Source organism: Leptosomus discolor, chromosome 3 (assembly GCF_034619465.1).
Source record: "Leptosomus discolor isolate bLepDis1 chromosome 3, bLepDis1.hap2, whole genome shotgun sequence".
Classification (NCBI taxonomy): Eukaryota; Metazoa; Chordata; class Aves; order Leptosomiformes; family Leptosomidae; genus Leptosomus; species Leptosomus discolor.
The window spans coordinates 1,924,291-1,944,085 of NC_141393.1; the positions used below are offsets into that span (position 1 = coordinate 1,924,291).

The 19,795-nt window shown below is 49.1% G+C and overlaps 1 protein-coding gene across 1 annotated transcript in view; it reads right to left on the reverse strand.

The window, feature by feature from the left end:
- MDGA2 (MAM domain containing glycosylphosphatidylinositol anchor 2) overlaps window positions 1-19,795 on the reverse strand; it is a 244,782-nt gene that overhangs the window by 51,042 nt on the left and 173,945 nt on the right. Inside the window, exon 10 of the mRNA XM_086462047.1 lies at window positions 620-768. Within this exon, the coding sequence (XP_086318173.1) occupies window positions 620-768 (149 nt within the window). The remainder of the gene's footprint in view (window positions 1-619; window positions 769-19,795) is intronic.

Sequence of the window (19,795 nt, forward strand, 5' to 3'; positions counted from 1 at the left end):
ATGTAACCCTTCTAGCGTATCTTGAGCCACAGCCTCTGCAAACCCTCTGAGGAACAGCCCTTTAATCTCCGCGTTTCACATTGCAAACGTGCAAATCAGTTTCCAGGATCTGCAAGCGGCAGAAGACTACTTCTGCAAAATGGCAGCAAGCCTTCCAGGAGGAGGAGAAACAACTCCGACTCGCAGGGGATCAAGAGAGGGGGGGCAAAAAAATAAAAGTAAAATAAGTTTAAAAATGAATAAAATAAAATAAACAAAACAAAATGAAAATAAATTAAATAAAATAAATCAAAATGAAAATAAATTAAATTCAGTAAAAGAAAAATTAATTTAAATTAAATTTAATAAAATTAAAATAAAATAAAATATAAAATAGAATATAAAATAAAATAAAATAAAAAATAAAATAAAAAATAAAATAAAATAAAATAAAATAAAATAAAATAAAATAAAGTATAAAATAAAATAAAATAAAATATAAAATATAATATAAAATAAAATAAAATAAAATAAAGTATAAAATAAAATAAAATAAAATATAAAATAAAAGCCCAGCATTCCTCACAGAGCTCAGCAGACTCAAAAGGCACATCCTGCGCAAACAAATTTCTCTCCTCACCTGCCTAATCCCTAAGCGGTAGGCAAGGATGCGGTCCACGGCGTCGGGGTTCATCTGGGTCCACTGGAGACTGTAGGAGTAGACGCGGGGTCTGTTCTGCCACAGCGGGTTGTAGGTGTCGTAGTAGAACTCGGGGGCGTAGGCTTTGCCTGCAGGAGATGGGAACAAAACCGGGGAAAACAAAGACACCAGAGAACGGTCAGGGAGCCAGTCTTGGAGCCACGTGCTGAGACCCCGCCTGGGACCGCCCTCTCCCCCCGTCTTTTGAGTCATTTTGTTAAACGTTCATCTTCCAGAAACACGTTTTGGAGTCGTTTGCCTCCACCCCCTGTTCTAAAGGACCAGTGGCAAGGGTTTGCCGTTATCCTTAACTTGCTCCTCAGTGGCATCCGTGGCCCAGGTGCGGGCACGGGAGGGGAAAAACTATCTGAGCTCCTCGCAGAGGCAAGCTGGAGCGACGTGACACACCTCTGCACTCATTTCTCATGGCCCAGCTGACCGAAATAGAGATATCAAAACAATCTGCCCTACGCTGAGCAGAGAAAGGCTCCGTGGCAGCTGCTGCACCCGGCACAAACGACACCAAAGGACATCCGCGAGCTGGAAATACACGATGTGTATTTCCAGCGACCGCTGCCTTCATCCCTTCTTCTCCTCTCCGGCTTCCCAAGCGAAAACGCGCACCAGCCGTCCTTCGTAACACGGCAGGCGTGCCCGCCACGACAGTCCGTTGTTTAGCTGAACACACCGATTTGCACCACAGAGGGAAGGGACACCTCACAGTGCATGCTGGGAACACGACCAGTTCACCAGAATGCTGCTACAACCGTCATCCTTCGGAAATAAGGAAAACCTAAGGGTGATTTCCTGAACACGTGACAAAACGTTGCTTGAATTCGCTAAATTTGGGTTCCCTTTGACTTAAAAGCCACAAAAGCAGGCGAGACCTTCACGTGCGAATTACCTTTGCGCCTCTAGAGTATCCCATAGCGAGCGATTTGCCTACAATAGTGAAGTTGACACAAAGTGCCCAACCTGTTTGCCTAGCCAGGGGCAGGTGGTGGCATCTGAGACGCAGTGGGGTAGCTGGGCCATCTAGACGGGGTGGAAGATACGACACAGGAGCTGTAAGAGACGCAGGAACCGCTAGAGCCAGAGCTGGAGCTGCGTACACCACCCTAGATCATCTCATATGCCACCAGGCACCTCTGTGCAGGCAAGTAAGTTGAGTCCACGAAGGCTACGAGCAGATGTGGTAGGGACAGGGGTCCCTGGAATACAAAATTCCAACATGCCCCCATAAAACCCCGGTGGATTTGTCCTAAAGACAAGTCGAACAACGTTAAAGGACACACCAGTATGGCCTGCCTGTCCACGCCGACCTCTGCGAGGGGTACGCACTCATTACTCACCTCCTTTAATTCAGATTTTAGAAGCTTGTGCCAAAACACACACTGTATTTAGGTATTCTCTCCTCAAACCTATTCTTATCTACAGGTGTAAATAGAGACGGATGAGGAGGCATTTTGACCTAAAAGTCCGAGAATTTCAGTCATCAGAAAGGTAGTGAGAAGAAAAAAGTGCATTTTTTTTTTTTTTTTTTAAAAAAAGGGGACAAAGGAAAAATCACGTGAATATACACCAATCTGGCAGTTATTGATCAAGCTTTTATCTTGGGGTGTATCATCCCCTCCAGCCATGCTTTTCTTTTCAAAGGATGAAAAGCCCTTTTAGCCAAGATACTTTTGCCAATTGCCCAACAAAGGTGCACATTCAATTACACCAGGCTAGAGCAGACGTGCTGGTGCTGAAGTAGCAAACAACAATATCCCAAGGAAAAGAAGTAAAGCAAAACTGCTGTTTTAAAAAAATGAAATGCAAGATAAATGAAAGGAGGATCAGTGGTCGATAAGATTTGTTTTCCTTATTTATGTGCAGTGGAAACAATGGAGAAAAGCTCACGCTGAATGCAAATCACAATCTTCCCCCTTCTACTGCAGCTGGACACAATGGCATCTCTGGGAGTCCACAGAAAGGATCCATAATTAGACTCTTGTCGCAATATGGGCACTTGAACAACACGGTCACCTTTTGCGAAATAACGAGGACCCATGAAGAGTTGCATTATTCCAAATCCCTCCAAACAGAAGAGTTTTCCGGTGTGAATGGAGACGCTGAACACTGAACAGCACAACATCAGGACCTTAACTTGCGAACTTCGGCAGTACAAGAAAGCCGGGCAGCGCTTCAGAGCACACAAAACCCAGACGTCGCCTTTGGAGCCACGGGAGCCACGAGCCACGGTGGCAATCCGCCTGGGCTTGGCAGGTGGCCCCCATCACCACCACCATTTGCTTGGACTCCGGACGACCAGCCCAAGCCTGTCACCACCCAACTGGGCCACTTCCAGAGACAATGCTGTCCCGCAAAGATTACCTTCCACTAGGGACATGAAGAGACGATGAAGGGTGCAAGACCTTGGCTTAGCACAGCTTGACTGTGAGGAGGCACCAGCGTACTTGGCCAAAACCCCCTGCGGTACAGGCTGGCTCAGCAGCCAGCTTCACGCCCTGGCCATGCTTGGAAAACGTTATCACACACTCCCCACCTGCAGAGACGTCTCAAGCACGCAGCGCATGGGGCTTGCTGTCCCTCATACCCCAACTGGGCATCCCTTCACGCCCTGGCCATGCTTGGACGAGGTTATCACACACTCCCCACCTGCAGAGACGTCTCAAGCATGCAGTGCATGGAGCTGCTGTCCCTCATACCCCAACTGGGCATCCCCTGGGGCTGCCAGCTCTACCTTGACCTGTCTTTCTTCCTACAGCCACGTCAGCCTCACCGTTCAAAAGCAAAGCCCCTTGTTTCGTTCCGAGTACAGGACACGTCTCCTTGGCTCACATCACTTGCCCTTTTTAAGCACAGGCAGGAAAAACATCCTTCCTCTCACCCCCTCCAGCTTTCGCAGCCTTCGAGGATTTACGAAAACATTTCAGGGCAGGCAGGCAGAGCTCAGCCTGCCCCTGGGACCAGACCTGGGGAGGCCTCAGCTAACCGGAGGTAGCCATGACCGACCGACCACTCTCTGGCCCGTCGAAGGGGATTTTTGGTGCACGGGGAGGGACCCAGGAATGTGCTGACTCAGATACGTGGGGGAAAACGGTGAAAATCTTCTTGGTCCTCAGGAGGGTGCTGGCAAGAGGAGCAGCCTGCTGCAGCCATCGGTCCAAGGGCGAAGGCAGGGCAGCTCCTAGGGATCCAGGAGGGCTGCATCCTTGGAAAGGGGAGCCCCCCCGCTGACGTGCCGCTGCAGCAGGTCTCAAGGGAGGAAAGTTTAATGCCATGGTATTTTTTTGTGTCTGTAAAGGCAATCCGAACTCGGGTTTAAAGTCGCATTAACATGCACTAGTTTTAATTAATCCCCCCCTCTGTGCTCGCACTGCTGGAATCCTAGTAACTGTGATGCTTGGGGCTCTGCCAGGGAGAAGATACATGACACAGTTTGATGTGGAGTGCATTGTTTGTTTTCCTTTCTATCACTAACAAAACATTTATTTTTTTCACCTTCTGCACATATAGCACGTGCAAAACAAAGACCGTTGGGACTGCGCAGGCAGGGGGGGGTAAGGAGTGGGGTAACACCAAACATGGTTTTGCTCTGGCCCCTGCACGAGACCAAAATGCACAAACAGCCAGACCAAATGTTTGCATTTAAGACTACACTGCTAACATAAAGCGTGAATTCCTCCCCGGCACGCTGGCGGAGGCCACCCAGCACGAGCAGCACAACCACCCACCCTGCTGCGCTTGTCGCTGTTGCTCCATCAACCTGAAAGCATCTGCGTACGAAGGCCACAATTACCAATTACGGCTAACTGCACCCCTGGGCACACGGGGCTTGTTCGGGATTTTCGCTGTCTCCCTCCCCAGGTTAGCACAGGGGGAAGGAAAAAAAACCCCGGTCCTCAATTCTCCGCTCCCCTTCATCTGGATTCCCAAGCCCATCCCAGCCCGGCTGAAGCTCCTGAAACACGGCAGAGGTCTGTGATTATTGGCAGTGAGCAGCAATTTTTCCTTCTGGCATCTTTCATTTCGAGAGGCCAAACGGCTTTTTTATTGGGCATTACTGGTGCATTTTCTGCATCTCTACTTACTGCCCGGCAGATCGACAGCCAGGGGAGGACCCTACCCACAGACCCTCTTCCAGGGCAGCAGCCACAGGCTTCATCAGAGAGTCCCCCTCTCTGCCCTCTATCACCGTAGCTAAGATTCGCTCATATTAATTTCTACGAAAGTCTGAAATAAGACTTCAGGGAGACGTGATACCAGATCTCAAGAAATACCGACTTGAGGATATGACTGTGATTAATTAGCGTGGCACAAAGGAACGTTAAGTCTGAGTAGCAGTTCCCAAACACAAATGAGCTTCCAGGTGGGACAAGAACACGCTCACTTCTGAGATAAGTATTGAGCGCGAGGACTTACTCAGCTGACGAGCACTGCGAAGAGTGGATAGCCAGCTAGGGATAACTTGCACACAACAGGAATATTCGTAGGGAAAAGAAAAGCTTACTGCCTGCAGACAGGAGCAGCTATCTGAGCCCGCCTCAGATGAGACAGCGTCTGTACCGAAAGCACTGTGGCTGCTCCACCGATGTGCACAGGCAGGAGAACCCAACGCGGCGGCCGGCAGATCAGTTCCGAACTCAGGCAGAGCGTGGAGGCTGCCGCGGGCCAGTGGAGCATTCCCCTGCGCTCATCATCGGGTCTCAGCATCTCGGGAATAAGCACCAGCACGGACACGCCAGCACGGCTCTGCTATTTGGCACCACGCTGTAGCAAAATTTTACAGCTGAAGAAGCTGCTCTAAAGGCCAAGAAAATGTTCTCAGCCTTGTCCTTCGAACAGACCCTCCCAGGATCAGTTTAAAACCCCGTCGTACAGATCATGTAGGAAAATAAAAGAAAATAAGTGATGAACTGGTAACAGGTGTGCTGAGCATGGGGAAGCAAGATTAGAATTAGGATTGTTTGAATTTTACTTATTGCTTAAGTCTTAAATAACTTTGTGCCTTATAAGTACTTGATGTAAGAAGTTCTCAGAACTGTAACCGCATAGGGCAAGTAGAAAAGATTTGGTAGACGGTGACCCAGAGATCACCCAAAACTGAAACAAGAATTGGAACCAGAAAAGACGAACCCAGCGGAATAAGGGGATTGTGAGCAGACTTAGTAAGCGATGAATATGAAAACCTAAAAGCTTGAGTGAAGATTTACAAAGACCTTGGACTCTGTGCATTGATAAAGAAAAGGTATAAAACCTGCAAGGACTTGGAATTCAGTTGCCACACACTGGAGGTGTTGGCCCAACTCTGAGTTGTTAATAAAGCAAACCTAGCGGTACCCACGGCTGTGTCAAGTGGTTTACCTCCTTGAACACATGCACCTGCAGTCAAGCAGCAGGTAGGGCACTGTACAGCTTCTTACAGAGGAAGAAACTACTCACTGTACAACAACGTGCAGAAAGCCCATGGAAAAATATATTTAACAATGATAAATTTGGAAAACACACCCATAAAAGTGTTTTATCTGAAGTTTGTGTGTCGTTTTTCTGGTGACAGGCTGCATTCGCTCCAGCGGCGCTCTTCAGTAATCGTTGTACAAGCAGAAACTCCCCTCGAACACACCCACTGCGGGGATGGGCTGCATTGCTCAGCCTCAGCCCCAGTGAAACGCACCCAGACCTGGCCAGGAAGGAAACAGTCCCTGGGTGAAGGTTTCAGGGAAAAAGTGGGACTGGGGAGGAGAGGAACGCCGCGCACTCTGCAGAAGCGATGGGGCAAGCCGTTTCCCCAGGGGGGCAGGGGGAACACCCTTCTCCTGCCACACAGGAGCAAAGCCAGCCCGGGGACAGGATGCTCTGAAGCGGCTCCGAGCTGGCAGGGGACACTTCCCAAGGACGAAAAGCTCCGCCACAGCTACGGCATCGCAACCACCCCCAGAAGTGAGGCAGCCGAGGGGCACTGCCCCTTGCTTCCTTTCTAGCACGAAGACTCCCCAGGACAAACAGGAGCATCCCCGACTTTCAGCGGGAGAACGGGGCACCAAGCAGTTTGCAAAACCGCCTCAGCAGCTCTGGCCCCACCGTCGCCTCCGAGCCCTGATCACTTCTGCTCTGGATCGACAGCAACACTGGCCAGCACGGCGCGGGTGACAGCAGGACTTCCCCCAGCACTCGCTAACGCACAGGAAGGGACAGCTTATTTGAATAGAACGGATACAATACATTTATCCACGTTTCTAAACAATCATTACTTTTTTCATTTACTGTGCAACACCTGACCAAACCGTACGCAGACACGCGTGTTCTTCTGACGCAGGGATGAGGTGACAGCAGCTCGCCAGGATTAAAGAGCATACGACAGCAGACAGAGTTAAAACATCATTATTTTCTGATGGATGAGACTCATCAGTTACAAGCCTAGTTTCGGTAATTACTTATTTCATAATGAATCTGAGACTGGATCAGGAAGAGGAACAAGCACCATCAGTCACCGGTCCCAGCGCTGCAGGAGAAATGCAGGGCTCTTCCCCAGGAACAGCCCCTTCTGCAGTCCTTAGCATCTGCTGGGCAGCATTTCAATTCCTCCAAGCAGTACATCCAAAATATCATCTACTGACTCCACTACTGTAAGGTCAAAAACGGTATGAAAGGCAATATGGAACCGACTCATAGAAACCAAGAAAAACAACCAGAAAAGCCACTTCAGCTGCTTACTGTTAAATTCACGCTACAACCCATTGCACCACTGGGACGTCAGCAAATGCTGAAGCACTGTCCTGAGCAGAAGCGGGTTGATGCGCTTACTGAAATGGGTCCTGAACTGGTACCTGTTAAGAGAAACTCCTCGACCAGGCACAAGAGATCTTCCCGTGGTTCTTTTCAGACCACTCAGCCATTTATCCCTTAGAAACTTAGGAGGACAAAATAATCTTCTAAAAGAGCTGTTTCATTTCAGTTGCCAGTACGTGGTTTCCAAAGTAACATAAGAAATCAAGAACATGCACTGCACATTTAAATTGTAATGAGTGCAAACACAACCCACTGATTTCAAGCAATGGCAATAAACTGAACAACGCCATTCTCTCCCTAATTATAGCAGCTGACTACGTACCCCAGATGGAGTTTCAGAGTACCGGGTTAGTGTTTATGCTGGCTTGTCAGGCAGAAACAAACAGTAGTAACTGTGCAGGCACAGCACCAGTAACAGTGACAGCTTTAGCAGACACGCAGTCAGAGCACTAAAGGAATCGTTTCCTTGCGTTGTCTGTTTATGTTCCCCTTATCTTCGTATCTATTCCCGCTAATTTCCTCGGCGTTAGAGGGTTTGTGAATGCAGCATCTTTGCCATCGCTGTTCCATATTGGTAGCACATATGCACTTTAGCTTATCATGACGAGGAGTTCAGTATAAGCGATGATCGGGGTGTCTTGCACTTTACAACAGCAGCTATAAATGTTTCGGGAAAACTAAAATAAAATCAGAGATTTATAAATGCTTCCCCTTTTGGTAAATTCAGCTCCAGACCTTTCCATCTTTAAAATGCACGAAGAGTATAAATCCTAAACAAAACAATATATTTAACTGTGTAAAATACTGGGAGACACAGAGTTTATGAAAAATGCTGCCCATTACTGTGCTCTGTTTTATTACAAGATATATATTTTATGGAGGATTTTCAGTAAGAAAGCGAAGATACTTTGTTCTTTATTTGCATATGCAAAAGGAAGCATATGTCTTCTCCTAGATCTGCGCCTCCTCCCAACACGGTCCCAATCCTGTGGCCCAATCTTCCCTGCCACCTCCCTGTAATCCCACCACCCCTCCCAGCTCTCCGCATCCCGGTTTTGGATTTCCCACCATCACTGACCCTACTGCCTGTGCCCATCCATCCCCAATCCGGGCTGGAACGCGGCTGCCACCCAAACAGGTCAGGACGAACAGCACAAAGGAAGATGCTTCAACATTTGCAAACGTCTCTCCCTATGGTTTCTTGACCCAAACTGCTCTTAGAGGTGAAGACCCACGTTCATACAGCCTCAGTCCTTGTGGAAACTCCAGCTGGTCAGGCGCCAGAACCACCTGCCCACCCTTGTTCTCCCCAACTTTCACAACAGCTTCAGTAAAACAAGCTTCCTCCCTCTTGAAAGCTCATTGTGCTTCGCAGATCGGTCCCCACTGTGGCTTTCTGAGGGTCCTCTGCTCTGTTACACCGTTTAGAGGGCCCACCTACGGTCCTCTTCAATATCCTGCATTTCATACGCTACCAGCTTCACACCAGAAGTTAACCGTGCTTTTTCTTCCACAGCAATCTAGCTCTAACCAAACTAAAAACGTGGCTTATTCCTTTCTCCAGCTATGCAGCCACAGATCCCCTCTTCCCCTGCTTGCAACCACCATCATCCTCACACCACTCACTTTCGGATGGTGTTTTTCATTTGGAACTTTCTGTAGAGCCTCAAATCTTCCCATTCGCACTATCGTGTTGTGGGTTCCACCTGCACAGCATCGCTGAGATATTGCCTGGCCAGAACTTGAGGACTGACAGCAAACAGTGCAGACACGGCCTTCCCTTAGTCCTGCTAAGGAGTGACTTCCAGGGACTGGTATTGTTTGGAGGCAAACGCAGAGCCTGAGAGTTGCAGTTCTACAGTCTGCACCTGTAGCCCCACCTGTGAGACCCAGATAAACTCTGAAATAGTCGTTTATCCTTAGATGAGAAAACGAACAGAGATACCTGCTGGTTTGGCGAGAGGAACGAGGCAGAGCGGGTTGCAAAGCGAAGCCCAGGTTAGAGCCCAGAGCACCAGACCATAAGCTGGGGCTGCTGCCTTACCAAAAAAAGCAGTTTGCCCACGGGAAGATCTTTGGTTTCCAGGAAAGGACAGTACAAGCCATAACAGAACAGTTTGGCTGAGCAGCTGAAGAGGCATTTAAGTGCAGAGTAGTACTAAAGCGAACCAAGTGTGAGCACTAATAATGAATAATCCCCAGAAAGAAGGTGGATGACGCTGCTCTTCGAGGGACTTCTATACTGCAGGAAGAGACAACCACGTACCTGCCGCTCCCAACACCGTGAGCTTGGGTTTGGCACTTCCCCACGCTTTCCAGTAAATTATCTTCCCAAGGAATACATAGATTTGCTAATGTATTGCACCTTGCAGGGAAGGAATGACTTGGGAATCAAAATGAACTTCCAAACGCCCAATTGGAGCACGAATTCAAACGTATCTGGACTCTGCCCATCCCAAACGACTTCAGAGGTTCCCATTCCAGGTACAGAAAGGTCTGCTTTGAACCAGCAAACCAGCACCCAGCTAACACTTAAACTAATGTCAGTTTATGCCGTGGAGTATGCTACACGTCTCACCCACGAGATGCCTTCCCTGTGCGCCCTTCAGTGATTTCGTCCCCTGCCTCCCCGGTTCTCCTGCACCGAGCCCCTGCGGCTGCAGGACGGCAGTGCCAGCCATAACCAAACATGACATCTGCTGGCTGCGCCGCGGAAGAGCTCGCGCTGCTCTGCTCTGCAATTCCTCCTCCTTCCGACACGGGATTCGCAGTAGAACACACTGCTCCTTTTCACACCCAGACCCGATCTCGCCAAGAACCAAACGCGACGCGTTGCAGAGTTTAATTTCCACTCGTTTGGGCTTAACACGTCCGTGTTTGTCGACAGCAAGCTTCAATACAGTTTGAAATTAGGTTTATAACGCGGTACGGTGTATTTGGGTTTCCTTTTGAACGGGTCACGATGAGACGTGACCCACGCGCTGACATTTTGCGGGATAAATAAATCCAATTTAGAGCACTTTCTGAAGCTGGCTGATTCACACACACCGCCCTCCTTTATTGGTGGGCTTTTTGCAAGCTCACACGCATATATATACACATACTTGCCGTAATTTCACGTATTAATATTTATAGACACATATGCACACACTTACACACGCCTTACATACGTGCTGCACGCACGCGTGTTTGCAGACACGTGTCTGTGCCTGACTGGAAAGCAGCAGCTAAAGGAAGGTGAAATACAGCTCAACAGAAAAGGAAGCGAAGCCTCTGCTCGAGGCGGAGGCGGTGATTTACCTGTCGCCGAAGTGAACTCTACAGAAACGCCCCCCCCGGGGAAGGGGGAAGCAGCGTCACGTGCCAGTAAAGCGCTGACGACCTGGTAAACCAAGGGTGGGCAGGGAAAGGAGAGCGGTGTCCCACAGAGAGCAGGGAACGCCGGCGCGAAACCGCAAATACCAACGTGTCACCGCACGCACGCGACGATAAACCGCGGCCTCCGCCAAGGGGGTGAGGTGGGGAAGCTCTGACGCGGGGCCGGAGAGCCACACCGAGTCACAGCAGAAACGTTCGCAGCTGGGCCCGCGCAGTCCTCTGGGAGCAGGACAAGGAAGAGGCAGCAGCCGCCGGACCAGCTCCATCCCTCGGCCGTCCTGCTCGCCCAACCCACGAGCCATCCCCAAGCATCCCCCACCGCTGCTGGGTACCACGGGCCTTCCTCTGCCCTGGCCAAGCCCGCCTGCAGCTCTGTCCATCGATGCCAGCTCAAGCCCTGCTCCTCGGCCAGGCTCCCCTGATGCTTCCTAAGCTCACCAGGGCTTGCTGGGCAGCTGTACGCTCTCCCCTCTCGGCACTCCAGGTCACGCAGCTGCCTTACCCCCGGCCCCTTCCCTACCACCGGCTCCCCGGTTCCCGGTAAATACAGCATCCACTCCAGAACCAACACGCAATACCTCCAATCACTCAAGCAAACTATCGCTTTGGAGGAAGAAACTAAACAAAACGCCAGCCAGCAACTGAACGGCCCCTGCTGCCCACCAGCAATACCGAAATGCAGGTTTGGGCTCCTCCCTGGGCACTCCCTGGGCCAGCTCGGCTGTGGTGATGCTCAGGGGCTCCCTGCTCAACGCTCTTTAGTGCAGTTTCTTCGGGCTCTGTGGGACTGGAACGCTGCTGAAACTATTCGCAGCAACCACAGCAGGCACTTTTCTTCTTGGGGAGGGCCTGGGTCGGATTCGGTGTTAACTGGGGCACATTCTGCACTCCCATGTACCAGGCTCCCTTAAAACACACCTTCAGGCTGCCAGCCACAGAGCAGCCAGCCCACAGAAGGGATGCTTTGGCTCGTCTTTTTTTTCAGTTCTGTTTATGCAACACAAAATAACTCTCACCAGCCCAGAGCATCACACGCTCAGGCACTTGCACCAGCCAGGCAGACAGCTCCACGTCCTCTAGTGCTTGGGGTCACCAGTTTGGCCCCCAGGCGCAGCACTATGCCCTACAGCTCAGCTACCAAGAGCTCTCTGCTTCAAAAGCTGCACCATTCATCTTTAGTATTCTAGACCCTGCGGTCAACGAGAAGGGATGTGTTTACTCTTAATTATCAGTTTCCAGAGGCTATTTTGAAATAGCCTGGGACATAGCAGAGAAGCAGAGAGGCAGCAGCGATGCTGTGCTTGGGGACGTCTGGCTGCAGCTCACCTCCTTCACCTGGGACCACAACTCTGGTATCCCAAAGCACCGCAAACCGTGGAGCCCAAGAGGACATCAGACATTTAGACGCATTCCTGGAGGCCACATCCACCGGCGCCCAAGGCTGCGATGTCCCTCGTATCGGCTTCACTGCAAAGGGAGAACCAGGCCAGGCCAGTCAGGACCTTCCACGGCTTTCAAGCAGCAAGGCACAGAAACACAACTAAACCCAAGCGCAAGGTCTTTACCAACCAAAATGATTCCTTGATTCTGTTCTAAGTAGTAGTTTCTCAAGTGGTGGAACTCACTGCTGCATTCACTAGCCTCTCCTTTTTTGGGGGAACTTACTTTATTTTCCTTCTTCCCCTAGGGCAGACTTACATTAAAAATGAGCAAGTCTGAAGCACGGTGAAAACCTCAGAGAAGCCCTCCCTCCACTCCTCAAATTAGATACTTCAGCCTCAGGACGGAATTACTAACTTCATTTTTCTCTTCTTGCTAGATGACAGGAAAAGCACGGCTGAGACCCAGTAATAACACCTTGTCACCTTTGCTAAAAGGTCACCGTTTGGCACTGCCTGCTCCACTGATGACCTGCAAGGAGTAAATACCCCAAATTTTGAAACTCTGCTGAGTCTGGAAATTAACTGTCAAGAAGACAGTCTCTGGCTCAGAGTCTGCTGCCTTTACTGGGCTTTGGACCAGGAGATTGGTGAAAAAACCCCCCCGTTAACACCCTAAGAACTGTCTTTCGTATTTGACCACCCGCAGTTTCAAGTGCCCTGGTCACACGTGCGGGGCAGGGCAGCGCTCTGCTTCCGAGGGGGCTGGCGAAGCTCCTCTTGATTCCGATTCTCCACCAGCAGGAGCAAGATCAGCGGGAAACAAAACATCAAGCCTCTGCGTGCTTTGGAAACGGTCTTTCCTGTCGTACATTTTTAGGAGACGCTCTGGGCTCGGTAGCACTGTTGCGATCTCTGTGGCCTCCAAGGTCTTTAATTAAAACCAAATACCTACTGTGCCTAGCGGATGAATGAAAAATAATGTTTTTAAATAGTAGTGATACTCCAGTAGAAATTTTAAAGACCACACAAGTAGAACGTAGGTGACATATGGCCTTTGACTGTTTTTTCCACTTTCTGGAGTTCCCAGCCATCCGTGACTGTCCCTAGCTTGGCAAACTTGAGAAATATTTAAACAAGTTGGGGACACAAATTACTTATTCTGACATTTTTGCGTGTGTTTCTCAATTAAGGTAAGCACGGACCAGTTAACATTTAACTAAGGCAGAGCTTAACTTCTTATTCCTAAGGTCTGAGAACACAGCAGAGCTCTCGCTGCAGCTGGGCTACGAAGGGCTGCCGCTGCCAACCCGGGGGAAGACACAGATGCGAGGGACAGATGCGTCCTGCTCATGAGGAGCAAACAGTGCTGCAAGAGACAAAACTCAAACCAAACCAGACCTGAAGAGGACACGTGCTGCTTCTCCTGGAGGAAGAGCCGGTCCGTGCCCAACTCCAGCTCCAGGATGCATTTTCCATGGGTAACCATGCTGCCGAGGCGACGCTCGCAAGGGAATGAGGTGCGTGGGGAAGCGCTTGAAGTTTCAGCCCGAAGACACCAGGTGGGGGGAAAAAACTAAAGTAATGCACTGCCAGTTTGACTCGAGACGTGAAATTGGGATACGAGACTACTGTAATCAGTGACACGGCAAGAAATTTTCTCCTGTCCTTGGGAAAGATATAAATGCTACTGCAACCACCATTAAGCTTTACATGAGAGACTGTAATTTATATAGTCAGTTTATAGCCTGTAACATTCATTTAGACTTACTGGAAAGCTAATAACTTATAGCTAATAACTTAGCGTCAGCTTGTCATCAAATCTTCCTTAGAGAAACAGCGTTACAGACAGCAAGGATTTACAGGGAGTTTGTATGGGTGTCTTAATAAAGAAATGAATTAATTCTAACAGAAATTCAAATCACTTGCTCCACCAGCTCCCTCCATATTTAAACCTATCAGTCTGTGGGTGCCAGAGGAGCCTCAGCTCTATACAGGCTCTCAAGGCCCTACCTCAAACTCACCGTTCCTCACCAAAACAGAGCGCTTTTCCCAGCAGGCTGGAAGGACCCAGCCCGTGATATAGATTTGTACTGAAAATAGGGAAAGCCACACGCTGAGCTATCAGTGATGTTAAACACTTGGCCATTTCTTCCCTCAACTTCCCCATGACAGTTTTCCACCACCGTCAAACAAGACACTGATATTCCCATTGCCACCAGACTTGCAAAGCACCCACACACCCCGCAGAGCGACTGGGACGCCTCTCGTGAACACGGCAAACTCCACGGGCACCACACAAGGGCGTGTGCCCATTTTAACAAAACAACCAGTAAAAAAAACCCAGATGAAACAGGTCAGAGGGGGATCAGCTCTCCCAGCTCTGCTCAGGGACTTGTCTACAGCAATCAAGGGCTTTCCCTGCCTCTAACACTGCCTCTGTCCGTCCTCGCTGCTGCCCTGTGCACTTCTGCTTTACCCAGGTACCCAGATCCTTAACGTGAGCAGTCCTGGCACATGATAAGCCATTTGCATGCAGGCAAAACCCCCGAGCAGAACAGCAGTTATGAACATGTCTGCACGCAGCGGCATAAAAACAGATGAAAATGCAAATCATGTGAATAGCTTGCATGTGTAATCTCTGAATTCCTTCTAGGAAGAGAGGATTGGAAAGAAACGGACCAGTCTGGGGCACACGTCGGGACACATCCCCACCAAGGTGCAGCGAGACGGTGCGGTGGAGGTTGTACAGCCTTGGGAGCTTCTTGGGACAGCAGCCAGTGGCGGGGGCTGCCCAGGGCAGGCCGGCGGGTGGCTGCAGCAGGGTGCCACCCAGACCCCACAGACAGCACCAGCAAGCTGGCTCAGAATAAAACCACACCGACACAGCGCTGGGCTTCATCTCCAACTCCTACCCGCAACGCCAAGAGGTCTCCAGCATTTTGGGCGAGCAGACAAGGCATGCAGGCAGCAGCCACCAGCACTGGTGTCGCCACGCAGCGCTGGGAGACCAGGCAGCCTGTGCTGGCGCTGGTTTGGGCATCTCTGCATCGCATCACGTGGGATCCATCACGTAGCGCTACCCAAGGTCTGGCTTAGATGGGCTGTGTAATGCTCCTCTGCCTCGGTAGGCTACTGGCCAGCCAGGCGAGAAAGAGCAGACAAACCCAGTGGTCAAAAGGACAGTGCGGGCTCAGAAAGCAAGAATACTTTGCAAAATCACTGATTTCAAACCAAATGAGGTTTGAGTGACCTATATAAAGTTCTGCTCACGAGTTATGAGACACACAGCTGACGGTATTAATAAAGCTGATTTCAGAAACGGGATTGCAAGCTGCCGACATGTTTTTAAAACGTGCAATTTCAACCAATTTTCTCCATTTTTAAACATTGCGTTGGTTTGAAGTAACTTTAAGGAAAGTCTTGGCTGGAACTGGTTTTCATTGTACTAACGAAAAACAGCAGGACAAGTCAGCTAGAGGGTGAATTAGAAGGTACAGTTCCACCTGGAGATTAACACAGAGGCTAGCAATACCAGACGAACCCAAGTGAGAAGCAGCCAAACACAAAGGCAAGGCTGGATTTGGGACGTCACAGAACAGGTGGCAACTGAAACATGTAAGTGTCCCCCCTCCAAGTTTTGAGTCAATTCAGCAGGACTCTCTCAGACCAAGTTTAACTGGCTGGACATAACTATTGTACTAGACATATTATACCATGTAACTAATGCAGAAGCAAATGCAATTGTACTGGTGTTTCTCCATTTCATTTTGCATTGTCCTTCCACACAAAACTATCCTCCGCTTTGTGGCAAAACAGAACAGAGGTGAATTTGCAAGACAACGTGAAATATCTACGCTATTTTATATCAACCTCGTACACGGCGTGCATTTACTTGCAGCGACATGAGGCCAAAGGAACCACCCAAGAAACTCAGCAGGCAGGCAAAGGAGTCCTGCCTCCCAGCAGCCAGGTCTGTACACATACAGGGGCCAGATGGCACTGAATGCCAGCTTTAGCAGGGGGACAGCACCTGGAGATCCACCCTCGCTGATGCAGAAGGATGCAGCACATAGGCACGTTGCAGCTGATCTGCGAGAGAGTGAGGAGGAAGGCACAAGAACCAGGTGGTCCCAGTCAAAGTTCTCCATCCTTTCAAATCCCCTCTGTGAATACTGCATCCCTCTCAGGGGAACGAACCTTACTGATATTTAAACACGTTGCTCCTGTGCCCCTGAACAGGCTGTGAGAAGAAGATCTCTGCACGCGGCAGGCTTTCGCCCGTGGCTAGATGCCACCTTGCCCTCAAGAAGCCTAGATCCTTGTGCACTCATTTTTTCTCCAGCTAAAGCCTTGGATTTCACGTGTGAGCAAGCGATAGCCTGGACCTGGCATCAGGATTCCCGCACTCAGGGAATGGGGCTCCAAAAAAAAAAAGGCAGCTTCTGCTCAGAGTTGAGGATAACCTGCCGTAACCTACCACCAGCTGATGACTCCTCAAAATGGCCATGCAACTTCAGAACCAGGCAAAAAAAAACAACTTATGCTACTTAAAATGTCTGTATGCACAGATAATTTAAATCCAAATTACTGCCTTCCATGTGTTCTTCTGACTCTTCTGAGGCTCAGCTACGCTCCAAGACTGTCTGCCAGCGACTCAAAACACAGTCTACAAGACAGGAGTCATGTCACTGAAAAACATCTTCAGTCCTTGGTTGCTCTTGCTAACGGCAAAGCTTGTCGGACCGTTTACACAGGTTATTTCGCTCGTCAAACACAAGCAACACGAGAAGGGATGGAGTTGTCCCGTGCTCTGGATGACGGGCAGGAGCATATCCCTGAGATCAGAGCTCATAATTCAGTAAAACGCACGACTATCAACACCGTCTCGAGTCTTACTACAGCAAAGAAGCCAGCGACACAGTGTGGATAAAAGGTCTCGGAGAAGTTTAATTAATTTAAACTGACTTATTCCACTGAAACAGCACAGCTGTAGCAATGCCCATGAGTTTGGCTGCGCTATTCAAGAAGAGTAAAGTACATTATCCAAAGGTGAAGTGTGGTTTCAAACAGGATTTTAGGTTATGAATCCCCAACTTACTCCATTTCTCACTTCTGCCCACCCATTCCCTCTCTTTCTTGCCACGTTTCCGTGTCACTCTGTACTGCTCCTGTTTCAAGTGTGTAAAACCGCGTTTGAGCTGCCCAGATTCTGAAGCAGTTCAGTCATTTTTGGCCAGAGGTGCCTTCAAAACCAGCACTGCTCTTCCAGCCATCCCTGCCGCGTAGTTACACGTCACTGCGCTTTTTTAACTAATTCTCAATTTCTAACTGTAAAAAAATACACCACAGATGGATTAGGAAAGAACACAAACCTTGTCTTTGGTCAGAAATTAGTCTTATTAATAATCCATGGATTACACCTTGTGACTTGTCTATACTGGGACACACTGAGGCCCGAAGGTGTTTTGTCAGTACTTTCTTAGTGCCAAAGAAGTTCTCCTCTATTGAGATAATATCTTACATTGATTGATTATAATTGGCCAGAGGCTTGGAATTGTCTTACATGATTCTGTTATACTGGGGGAAAAAAAGCAAAAAATCTTCAGCGTACACCCAGTATCTTTACACCATTTCTGTATATATATAAAAAAATTTAGTTTAGATCACTTATACAATTTTTTTTTCCTTTTTGGCATGATTCTGTAAGGAACTGGGCCAGGATCAAAAGCCAACAGGCTCCAAGGCTGCTCAGACCCTGCCATGAGACAGAACGGGGACGTCCCTCCCATCTTGCCTCAATGCAGCTGCTCACAGTTTGAACAAGTTTCGGTAAATCTAAACCACCCCTCAGCTGGGCAGCACTGGCCGCTGCCTCTAGAAACCTGTACAGCGTGACAAGGAGAAGCAAACGCCCCCAGCGTTGTGCGGGGCTTTGGGGACAGCAAGATTTGGCACCTTGCTTTGGTGTTCTGCTAAATGATCACCACCGGGTCAGGGTACAGCTGAGCCCCGTGCACTTATTTAACATCCCGCTGCCATCAGTTTGTTCATTTGTGGTTTATTTTTACGTACAGAGAGGAGAGGGAGGCCTTAAAGCACCAGGAGATGCTTTTAGCAGCCGTTCACGCACGGAGGGGTCGCTGTGCCACCATCCCTGCCTGCCTCGTTGGAAGCTCAGTCCTACGGTGAGGCTTGGAAACCTCCTCGTGGGAGGGTTGGGGTGGGTTTTTTTGGCCTATAAAGTTGCAGGGGGTTAAAAGCCACTGGGAAGGCAGCAGGGAGCCGTCCCAGCACAACCCTTGTGTGGCGTGCCAGGTACCGCAACACGCTCCTATCCTTGGGGCTCCCCTTGACGTGGCCACCTGAGAGACAATGATGCTCCTCAAAAAAAAAAAAAAAGCCAGGAGTTGCCTTGTATGATGAAAAACACAGAGGCAGACTGATGCAACCCACTTTGGGGACCCTGCCACAGCACGTCCCACCAAAACCAGGCAGATGCGGCCAGCTGGCATAGTGCTGCCAGTCCTGGGGAGAAGGAACCCACCTCTGAGGCGTCTGGGAAGGCAGCACGCCAAGCCACCCACCCCAATACCACCAAACAGAAGCCAAGGGTGGAGTTGAACCACCATAAAAGACGCAATTAAGGAACTGGCACACTGAAAAGAGATGCACGCAGTTAATGACAAGGATTAAGTGAATAGCTTACTGTTGATCCTAATTTTAACCGAAAAGAAAAAGCCAATTTTGATTGAAATCAAACGAAAATTGATGTTTCCCTCTGCTTTTGCTCTTAAAAACTGAATCCTGAAGCAATTCAGTGTCAAAGACAAGATCTAAAGGGCAAGGTCCAAAACACTCAACCTGGAAAAGAGGGAAGTGTCGATGAAGGGGAAAGATGCTGCTGCTGCTCCCCCTTCCCCAGAAGAACCCTTTCTCTCTTTACCTGAGCTCTGTAACAAGCCAATTCCTGAGCTACAACGTGCATTGAGCTGGCTTTGCGGAGAAGGCAGGATAAGAGTGGAGAAACCTTCATCCTCTCCTGCTGACTTTGTTATCCTCTTCGTAGATGGTACTTGAACTTCTGGAGCAACTGAGATGTTCGGGCGTGCTCGGCCACGTCCTTCCCAAAATGAAGCCATGAACCTGTTGACTGCCCTGGATCTAACTTACTATTTTATTTAGTTATTTTTTTTATCCTCAATCCTTCTTCTGTATTTCAGGCTGATTTAACAAAAAGCTATGCCACTCGCCCAACCCTCTGCTCGCGAAAGTAACATTCCTGCATCCAGAGGGCTCTTCTCAGAGCACACATATATTCTCACTAGCCACACAACTGATTGAGGAAAAAATAACCGTGTTTTAAAAGATTTAATGGGACCTCATTTCCGAATTCATATAAATTATTTAGATTGGCACAAACATGAATTCTGCCGTTGAGGAAAAAACTATGTTTTACTGCACTAAAGGAGCTGCTTTGATGTTTGATCAGGTTTTCTTTGAACTCGGCAGTTTTTCAAATAACATACTCCATTTTACTGGGTTTAGCCTCTCTGACTTAATC